Here is an 11408-nt window from a genome sequence, read left to right as displayed (position 1 = left end):
TGCAGAGAATTGTAGGGTGCTGTGTTGTGAGGTGCAGAGTGTAGAGAGCTGTGCGTGAGGAAGAGTGAATCCTTGTGAGAGTGAGAAAGGATTTGAGGGCAGTAGCCTCCTCCTTCTCCTTATGTAAATCTCCCGGAAATTATAGTGGATTTGAGCTCTCCCATGGACGTAGGTCATAGTGGACCGAACCACGTAAATCTTGTCTCACATTTGTGTTGCGTAATTTTGCTTGTGAGATTGTTGCTCATCGATCATTCCCCAACAGAATCTAGAGATTGTATTGATATTCTCCAATATGTACAGGTAAAGATGAAAATTTTCAAACACTCATTTCTCTAAAATATTCATTTCACCATTTTGAATCTCTATCAATATTAATCTTGCAACCAAGATAACTACATTTTTTAAATTGCAACATTATTATCATCAATATTTCCTGCTTGGGCATGCATCAACATTCAAGTACCTGAACTAAGATAGGCACCATCAATGGAGAAGACACAGTCCCACACCTAACATTGGTGGCCTGGAGAACGTAAAAAAATAATGTTACAATTAGCTTGGGGAAGATCATCTAGTCCTTTGTTTAATTTTATGCAAAGAAAATGAGCACTACAACTTAGTGGCTTTCTTAGATACTGGTTAAAACTTTCTCTAGATAAAACCATCAACATTCAATATCTTGATAGTATGATCAGAAGATGCAGTGGTCAGGTATCTAGAAAAAACAATTAAAACAAGAATTACTATAAAAAATCTCACGACAGCAAGTATACTAGGTGGAAATAGAAGTTAAACAGCCAATCAGAGCAGGGGCTGCTAACTCGAGGAACAAACCTGTGAGGCTCACAAAACTCAGGTGAAGGATGCACTTGTGTATGTATCCATTATGTGCTTGTAGCTTATGAAGTGGCACAAAATTGGTAATTGTTGATGTATGTATTTTTGGATGGGTTATACTCTAATATGTATATTCGTTGTGGTGTATGTATATATTGTCTTCTGCTGATAAGTATTTGAAATATAATGTGACCGGTATACTGGTGCCCAATGCAGGTCAGGTAATATGTATGGTATCAAGGTGTTGACGTGTCCGATAAATATGATGTAAAAAACAATGGTATGAAAAATCGGGGCGTCACAAGAAACATGCACGTAGGCTGGACATCCAAACACTCTCAAACTAGAGTAGTCTACCACGCTGCCTGTCCACACCTCCTCCGTTACTTTCCCATTTAGAGCTGCCCTTGGTGATCTGTTAATCAAGAAAGACGCCATATTCACTGCCTCTGCCCAAAAATTCTTTGTAAGCCCTACATTCAACCTGAGGCACTGAGCTCTTTCAGTTATTGTTCTGTTCATCCTTCCGCCACACCATTCTATTGTGGTGTCTTGCGTACTGTGAAGTGTCTCTTAATGCCACACTACTCACACAACTCCATGAACTTTGAATTTGTGTACTCAGTATCATTTTCAGACCTAAGGCATTTAATTTTCATCCCTATCTGATTTTCCACTTCAACTTTCCACAACTTGAACTTGGCAAATGTCTCTGACTTGTGTTGCATGAAGTACACCTAGATCTTTCGTGAGTAATCATCAATAAAACTCAAAAAATACATATGTCCTCCCTATGATGCTACCCTTACCGGCCCCCAAACATCTTTATGAATGTAGTCAAGAATTCCCTCCATCTTGTGTGTGGGGCTGTCTTGAACTGCACCCTATTCTATTTCCCAAGAACACAATACCTGCAGAAATTTAGCTTGCATGTTTTAACACCCTTCAAAAGATTTCTCATATGAAGCTCCATCATTCCACGCTCACCCATATGCCCTAACTGCATATGCCACAAGATAGTACTATCCGACTTAGACTCTGCAGCTCCACCTACAACTGTGGTACCTAACAGTGTATAGATATTTCCTGCTAATTTCTTATAGACATCGCGGTTAAGACACCTTTATTCGCCTTCATTACTCCACTTGCATACTTGTAATTAAACCCATTACAATCTAAAGTGCCTAATGAAATTAGATTCTTCCTTAAATCCGATATATGCCTAAGATCACACAACGTTCTAACAACACCATCAAATATTTTAATTATAATATTCCTTATTCTGACAACTTTGCATGATGCATCATTACCCATCAGAACAGAACCAAAATTTACTAACCTGTAGGTGGTGAACCAATCTTTATTGGGTGTTGTAATAACCCGAAATTTTTTTTTAAAATTAAATAATTAAAATTATTAATCAATTAATTAGTTAAACATTATTAAATTAACGTATTAAATAAACAAATAAAGAGAATAGTAAAAAAAAAGAATTAAATTAAATTAGAATTATGTATTAGTAATTAATTAGTTAAACATTATTAACTTGAATTAATTAAGTTAAGTAAAATGATGATTATATATATGAATATATAAGGATAAAATATATATAAGTATATAATATAATATTATTATAATATAATATATTAAAGTGACTTTAATTTAACCTTCCTGAAGGATCTTTCTTTAGGAAGTCTGAATTGCAGAAGGGACACCCAGGTGAGTTCCTGCGTGTTTTTTTTTCTCTCCGTCTTCGTCTCTCTTTCTTTTTCTCTCAATTTCTTGACGAACATTCGACCGATCGGGAAATGGAATGTGTCATTAGATTCATAGCTCCACCAATTTCTACTGAAGCGGATTTATCGTGGAAACGGCGTACGCACCATTCCTGAAAAAAAAAATATATTTTTCATAATTTCTCAATTTCTCGTTAAATTTGTTGTTGAATCGACGATCAGGCACCATCATGGGGTCTTAGTCGTGATCGTCGTCATTTTGACATAAGTAAAGTTTCAATTGGAGTTTTCTAGGCCCTACTCCAAAGCGAGAGTGAGATTTGGGAAATTTGGTAATTTAGTTAAATTTAAGGGTATATTTATTTATTTAGAATTTATGAATTTAGGAAATATTAAAATGATATTTTATTTAAGATTAATTTAATGGAATTAGAATTTTTAATTTCAAGGTCCGGGTGAGTGTCGCTGCATCTTTTTGGGGTTCCTGTTGGCGTAGTTCAAGAAACCAGGTAAGGGAAAAAATATATATTAAACCAGAATTTTTATGAATTTTAATGGAAAAATAAATTGTGTTATATATACGTGTATATGTTTTGGTATGGGTAAAATGCCAACTGTTTAAATTATATTTTTTCAAGTTTAGAGTTGTTTATTAGATATGTATATGCAAAAATGAATTGATGAAAGTGAGAAATATTTTCAGGATAATTATGTAAAAAATGAAAGGTATTTTCAGTATATAAACATTAAATATTAGTTGACTTATTTTATAGGCAATGTATGAATTTTATTGCTAAACTGTGTGGCATGAGATTCTGTGCAAATATATGTTAAATGTATGAGATGCAGGTTAAGTAAGTAATGCATTGTAAATAAAACATGATATGGACTATGCTGCTTGTGTGCATTAATGCAATCATGTAAACAGCTAAAAAATGTTGGGTAAACAGTTGAAAAATGTTGGGTAAAACAGTTGAAAGATGTTGGGTAAATGCGTAACAGCTAAAAAATGTTGGGTAAAATAGCTGAAAGATGTTGGGTAAATGTATGACAGCTAAAAAATGTTGGGTAAAACAGTTAAAAAATGCTGGGTAAAACAGCTGAAAGATGTTGGGTATGAAATGAAATGAAATGAAAAGGGAAATGAATGGAATGGAGATGAAATGTGAAATGTGAACAATGTAAAATGGGAAAGAGTCACTTAAAGTGAAATGAAATGCAATGTTTAAGCTATGAACATGAACGGATGTGTATGATTGAATAATGACAAAAAAGAATAATGTATTATGATATTAGAAGCATTTATGTATGTAGAACATGTTACGCTTGGGCGGGGTGTACTCTTCGCCTGAGTGCTTGTTGAGTAAGGCGAGTGTACTAATAGTTTCAGATGTGGCAGTAACTGCATAACATACTAGAGCAGAGGGAACCTACTTGTATGGGCGGGTAGATTTCCCTATCCTTAGGGCCTTTGCCGATAAGCTATTGTTGAACGGTGTGAGTACGAGATCAATCTAACACTTGAGGGCTTACTGAGTAGGGTGAGTGCCCTGGTATGCTTTATTAGTGACCTTAGGGTTACCTAAATATCATAATAGAGAGGTGCTACTTGTATGAGCAGGTAATCACCCCTATCCTCAAGTAATCTCGTGGGTTAAATCTTTTGCATGTGTTTGATTAGGATCAGAGAATGGTTTCAAAAATTGTATAAACGATTTTTAAATGTTAAATATTATGTTGTTATATACCTCATATTAGTCACACATTGTGTTTAATATATGGTTTCTTTTCTTACTGAGATGTGTCTCACTCGAATATAAATTTATCTTTTTTCAGGATTTCCTAGAGCTCGAGGTTTTTATAACATTATTGGGAAATAGAAAAAGAAAATGGTATTTCTATGCTAATTTTAGGGAATGTAAATATTTTATAGTTTATGTCTTATGTTTTAAGGATGGTAAGAAAAGAATGATTGTGAATACTGGATGTTTTTTTTTTGGGATATGTATATATGTTGAATACAGGCGGAAGAATGGTTTATTATGGTATGTAGATAGACTTTAGAAAACTCTGGTATTATATTTGTGGAGATTATATTTATGTTTTCCGCTGCGTATATGTTGATTATGGATTATCAAGGATTTTATCAAGTATAACGCGTCGGACCCGGGTTTAAGGGTTCGAGGCATTACAGGTGTCATGTGATAAGAGCACGCTGAATCCAGGATCCAAGAATCCATGCGACAATCTGAACCAGATGAAACCAAAAACATATCCCCATCACCGCTCTCTAAGTCTCCTTCTTCCACTACATTCATAGATTGTTATGAACTCTCTTTATTTTCTACATTCCCCTTCTTTTTCTCTGGACAATCTAGTTTTATGTGCCCCTTTTTCCTGCATTTAAAACACCGTATGTCCTTCCTCTTCCTGGAATTTGACCAAGATTTATTGTTACTCGCTCCGCTCCGGAAGTTGCTTCTCTCACGTTCCTAGTTACCCTTCACCACAAGCCTTTCACCTTGTAGATTCTCATTGCTAGTTTTCTTCCTCTGGTGAAAACCTAAAAGAACACTTGTGACATCCTCCAATTCGAGAGTTTCCTTTCCCCACATCAGAGTTGTAACCAAAATTTCATACGTAGGAGACGCAGTTAGGGAATTCAACAACATCAACGTCTTGTCTTCGTCTTCGAACTTCACATCAACTCGCTTCAAATCACTGATGATCTAATTGAACACGTTGATGTGTTGGTTCATATCTGAACCCTCTGTCATCTTAAGCCCATACAATTTCTGCTTAAGATAAAGCTTGTTCGTTAACAACTTGAACATGTGCCGACTTTATAGTTTCAGCCAAACTGCCGTCAGTGATTCCTCATCCATGACATGATACATCACGTCATCAGCCAAACAAAGTCTGCTAATCGCCACAACCTTTGCTTCTAGTTCCTTCCAACTCATGTCATCGATGCCTTCCGTATAACGCCTTCACCATACCCTGTTGCACTAACAAATCGTTGACCCTACTCTGCCATAGTCCAAAATTTCCTAATCCGTCAAACTTGACAATGTCGAACTTTTCAGAAGAAATCCCATCAGGGTATGGTGATTTTTTGGGTTCTTAGTTACGTTTCTGGGTTGTTTATTCACAGATCCAATGGTGAATCATGATGTGCTCCAGGGATCAAGCTCCCTCACAACCCTTGGACGATGATCGCCTGGTTGGTGGATATCTGTAGTTTTGTTCGGCATTTGTTTCGGCCTTCAGGTCCTAGACACCTAGAGACGCAGATCTACCGTAAAGGTGGAGGTAAGTTATATTTTTTTGATTTTTTGCGTTCTCTGTTACGTTTATGGGTTGTTTATTCATAGATCCATTTATGGGTTGTTTATTCACAGATTCGTTGATGAATCATGGTGTGTTCCAGGGCGAAGAGTTTCATTATTTCAGCGATGGAACAGTGAAACTCTTCACCTTGGAACACACCATGATTCATCAATGGATTCGTGAATAAACAACCCATAAACGTAACAGAGAACCCAAAAAATCAAAAAATCATAACTTACCTCCACCTGTACGGTAGATTTGTGTCTCTGGGAGTCTAGGACCCGAAGGCCAAAACGAACGCCGGACAGAATTATAGATATCCACCGACCAAGCAACCACCATCTGAGCGTCGTAAGGGAGCTTGATCCTTGGAACACATCATGACTCACCAACGGATCCCTGAATAAACAACCCAGAAATGTAGCAGAGAACCCAAAAAATCAAAAAATCGTAACTCACCTCTGCATCTTTAGAATGACCACCATTCGACTGTTCGAGCATCGCAAGGCACTGAGGGAGATGGCAAGCTTCAGCTGGGTAGATAGGCGACTAGGCAAGGGCATTGGAAGATGGCGTTGGCGACTTGGCGTGCGACGTGTTGGGCAAACAGGCAAGGACACACGGTAGTGGATAGGGGAGGAGTGGAAATGTGGAATAGTGGATAGGCTCATAGGCAGCCGGCGGGATAGCAAATTAGCAATTAGGATTTAGGGTTTTATGTGTAAGGAGTGTTTATATAGCAGGGTCAGGCAAATAAACGCGTCACCCACCCCCGACCCGAACTCAAGTTGACCCGTTTATAAACGGGTTGGTTTCGGATTGACCCATTTATAAACGGGTCAACTTGTATAAAACCTGAACCCATTTTAAATGGGCGGGCCATGGGTCACCATTGGGTTTTGACCTGTTTTACCACCCCTTCTTGCACCCGGGACAAAATGGGGTGTCTACATGATTAATTAATTGAAATATTATGGTTGATGCTAGACATCATTTTTTGAGGGAACATGTTTCTAATATGAATATCATACTAGAGTATGTGAATACTGAAAATCAATTGGTTGATAATTTTACTAGAACATTATTAGAAGAAAGATTCACAAAAATTCTTGGTGATCATGGAGTGTGTTATATTAATTAAATATAATTTTTTTGGAAATGAGATAAATGAAAAAGGTTACGCATTAGTGGTTATTTTCAACTTCTCTTCAAAATCTGAGTTTGAAATTACTCCAAAAGTGAGAGGGGGAAGAACGTATAGCTTGAGAAGCAGATTTCCCAGAGAAGGATCTTCCAAAAGGCCCAAGAGAACTACTGTGAAATACCAGACGACTCTCAAATGGAAAAAGGAGAACACCCTTTTGATACTCTGGAAACTCAGCAAGTCCAATCTCAAGCACTGACTGAAAGCAAAGAGAAGAAACCTACAGAGAGTGATTATGGCGACAGTGAAAAAAGGACTGCAAGATTTCCCTCTTCTACATTGAAAGGTAGAAATGCTAACTTCTTACTCCAAGAGGTAAGTTGAGATCTTTCTAGAAGTTTGTTCAAAGGGATATTTTACAACCTAGGGTAGTTGATTTTGAATTTTGAGAAAAAATATTTCAAAGTAAAAGGACTATTTGAGGCTCAAGGTTGGTGTAAATTTGTTAGTTTTACCCATATGACATATTCCTCCATATGTGAGGTTGTTTATTCAAATTTGGAACAAGCCGAAACTCAGCAAGTCCACTATAAAAGCCTTTGCATTTTTTCCCCTTCTCCCTATCTCTCTAATTTTTTGAGTATTTGTGTTGATTGCTTGTGTATTAATCTAGTGCATATTAAAATTTTTTTTTTTTAAATAACCCAATTCACTCCCCTCTTTTCCTTGGGTTGCCTTTGGGCCAACACTTTCCTCTTCTTCTACAAGTGAGATCAAATATTGATGCCCCTTTTGAAGTTTTCTGAACCAAGATTCACCTTTTTTGGGCCACCAAGGTTCCCCCTTCACCTGCAGCCACCTAAGCACTTCAGTTCCAAATAGAATGGGTTTCTCGCATTTCTCCTATTCTCTGAAATGCCAAATACATACCCTGTCTCTCCCTCAAGGATCAAACAATTTGCCCTTGCAATAAAAATCTCCTAGCTTTCCCTCTCATCTCAGCCAAAATTACCCTCCTACCAAAACGAAATGTGCCTTACATTTCGTATAGAATTATTAGCTACTATGACACTCATGTTTTTTTAAACTAGTCATTCAACAAAACTGGTCACTAAAAAGAATCAAGACCAATGATTTATAGGGAGACTAGGTGAACCATTAAAACTCAACACATATAGACGATTGATATCCTTTCTTTTAGATCTCTTGCTAGATTATGGCCTGACATGCTATGAAAAGGGGTAAATGCAAATAAAAATTAACATACCCTTTTTTGGAGGAATTAAATTAATGGTACACAACTCTCATCATCCATCCAACTTGAAGTTCTGAGTACATCCTTTATCTCTTCAAGTCTTGGGTGAGAAAAGTCACCTATTGTGAACTTCTCTATAATGCCCTTCACTTCAATGAGACTCTGACCAGGATCCTTCTTCAACCCACTACCCTTCAGCATCTTCCTTGCCTCAGCAGCCCCATGCCACATCCCATCCAAAGCATATAAATTCGACAGCAAAACATAGGGTGAAGTAGTCACAGGCTGAACTTTCAGAAGCTGTCTAGCCAAGCGTTCACCAATGACAACATTACCATGCAACCGACAAGCAGAAAGCAAGCTCCCTAAAACAACTAGGTCATGCCCAAATGGAGACTTTTGTAAGCATTCTTCAGCCTCATACAATCTACCAGCCCGTCCCAATAAATCAATGAGGCAAGAGAAATGCTCAATATCAGGGAAAATCCCATAATGTCCTTGCATAGAATTGAAATAATATCGGCCCTTATCCACTAGTCCTGAATGATTGCAGGCTGTTAGAAGTCCAACAAAAGTACGAGAATCTGGCTTCACCCCAATTTTCTCCATCTGCTCAAACAATTCTACAGCTTTCTCCCCAAACCCATGATTCCCATACCCTGCTATGATGCTGTTCCATGAGACTACATTACGACAGCCCATCTGGTTAAACACAGTGTATGCATTTCCAATGCAACCACATTTAGCATACATATTTACAAGTGCATTACCAACACCCACATCCTCATCCAGCCTTGTTCTGATTAGATGAGCATGAATCTGCCGACCGTAGCGCATTGAGGCAAGGCCGGCACATGCAGCAAGGGCACTTGCAAAAGTGAAGTCATCAGGCCTCACACTAATTTCCTTTATCATCTCTTTGAAAACTCTCAAACCCTTAGCATGATTAACACAATGAGAGCAAGCTGCAATAAGAGTGTTCCATGAAACAACATCTTTCTCTTTGATAAATCTGAAAGCTTTCTCTGCTTCTTCTATCAAATTGAACTTTGAATACATTGTTATTATCACATTGCCAACAAAAAGAGTGGTGTCAAATTTGAGCTTGACCAAGTGGCAATGCAATTCCATTCCTCTCCGCAAATCATCCATGTTCATGAAAATCCTCAACACCCCAACAAAAGTAAAACAATCAGGAATAAGTCCTTGTTGGTACATAAGCTTGAATACTTCAATCCCTCTTTCTGATTGCTGATTTTCCAAAAACCCAGAAATTATTGCATTAAAGGAGACACAAGTTGGTTCATACATATTGGCAAAGAGCAACATGGCATCCCTACAATAACCACATTTCATATACATTGAGATAAGTGAATTGGAAACAAATGAAATGAATGCATAGCCAAACTTCAGGGCCTGGGAGTGTATCTGCTGCCCTTGTATTAGTGCTGAGAGACTAGCACAAGCACTGATGGCACTGGCAAAGATGTATTCATTCGGCGCCAGTCGCATTTGGGAGAACAGATCAATTGCTAGTAATGGCTCTCTTGCCTGGTCATAACCAGAGATCATGGCTGACCAGGACACAAGGTTTCTCTCAACCATTTCATCAAACACACAGCGGGCAAAGGTGGTGTTGCCACATTTGGCATACATGTTGAGCAGGTGGTTAGATACAAAAACATCAGATTGCATGCCCATCTTAAAGATCGCAGCATGAAGCGAAAGACCATGTCGGAATGCCTTGGATTTGGAGCAATGGTGCAGAAGTGAGCCAAGAGTTTCTGGTATCATTTAAGTAGTGGATTTAAGTCATTTAACTTAAACGAACTTTTCTTGAAAACCCCATCAAAAGGCATAGCATATGAATACTCTAGAGTTGAAACTAGAAACTTCGACTTCTGCAGAAAAGGAGGGTGGGGGGGAGGAGGGAAGAGATGAAATTCAAAAAAATATATTCAGCAAAGAAAAAGTTCTTTTGACTCATTAGAAAATTAAACAATTAAGATTAATTGGCAAATTATCCAACAAAAATTCCATCGGAAAATCACAAAATGAGTCGAATATTAAACAAAAATTTAAGAACGCTTCTTGCTCTCCGTCAGTATTCTCAATCTCAACTGATCCTCTTCCCCTTGTTTTATTCAACGGAAGTATGAAGCATCCATTTCCGGAAACAAAAAAAAAAATTCAATTGTAACATTAGAAAGGACGGGACAGATTGATAGAGGTTACAAAATCAGATAAAAAATACAATCAGCATATAAATTCACACACAAATCAGAGAATAGAATATGCCAAAGCTGCAGGCTAAATAATTTGCATTAAGCATCAAATCAAAACTCTTTCTCTAGTAGATAAAAATTTAAAAGAAGAGTTCTGCATTTGCATAGCAACAAATAATCATAAATCACTGAACTAACCCTTTTCCCATTTTCCATCACTTACTTAGTGTTTTTTTCGGTTTTAATTAAAATTATTTGATAACAGTTTGGATAGAACTTTATATTCAAAATTGATGTGTCTCACAAAAATGCTAGATGATCTAGCTTTTTTTTAAACAAAAGATGATGAACCAGACGACATTTTTCAGTCATAGCATAATAGCACGAATGACACATGACTAATAAAAGATGCTGCACCAAGTAGCCTTTTTAGCTAAAAAAATATTGGTTGAAGTAGCATTTTTTGCATGTCATGCAAATCGGCAAGCAGCCTTATCATTATTCCTTTTTGTTAATAATATTTTATTATATTATTGAAATAAGGGGTTTCCTTATTTTATTCAAATTAGGAGGTTAAGGTATCATTAGGGGCACGTGAGAAATAAACTAACATATAAAATATGTTTATTTATATGGATGACTATTTAGATAATAAGTTACAATTTTTGGTATGCCCACATAATGGTTCATTATGTGGTTAACCTGTGGGATGTCAATGTATTTGTCTATATAAGTACATAATTTATAATAAAATGAGATAATAAGATGATTAGTAATATCTAGTTCCTAAAGAACTAGACTGTTGAATTTCTATAACTCCAAACTTTTTTGTATTCCTTTTTTTTTTATTTCATTTACAATACATTATCAGTACGATT

General features: G+C 36.9%; 1 protein-coding gene across 1 annotated transcript; it reads right to left on the bottom strand.

The window, feature by feature from the left end:
- Positions 1-8201: 8201 nt before the first annotated feature.
- On the bottom strand, positions 8202-10946 carry LOC131166313 (pentatricopeptide repeat-containing protein At5g16860-like). Its single transcript, XM_058124750.1, has one exon. The coding sequence runs from the start codon at positions 10097-10099 to the stop codon at positions 8333-8335; it is 1767 nt and encodes a 588-aa protein (XP_057980733.1). The 5' UTR covers positions 10100-10946; the 3' UTR covers positions 8202-8332.
- Positions 10947-11408: the final 462 nt, after the last annotated feature.

This window comes from Malania oleifera, chromosome 10 (assembly GCF_029873635.1).
Source record: "Malania oleifera isolate guangnan ecotype guangnan chromosome 10, ASM2987363v1, whole genome shotgun sequence".
In the NCBI taxonomy this organism is placed as follows: Eukaryota; Viridiplantae; Streptophyta; class Magnoliopsida; order Santalales; family Ximeniaceae; genus Malania; species Malania oleifera.
Note: the sequence above shows the minus strand (reverse complement) of the source record. Positions and strands in the feature narration are given on the sequence as shown.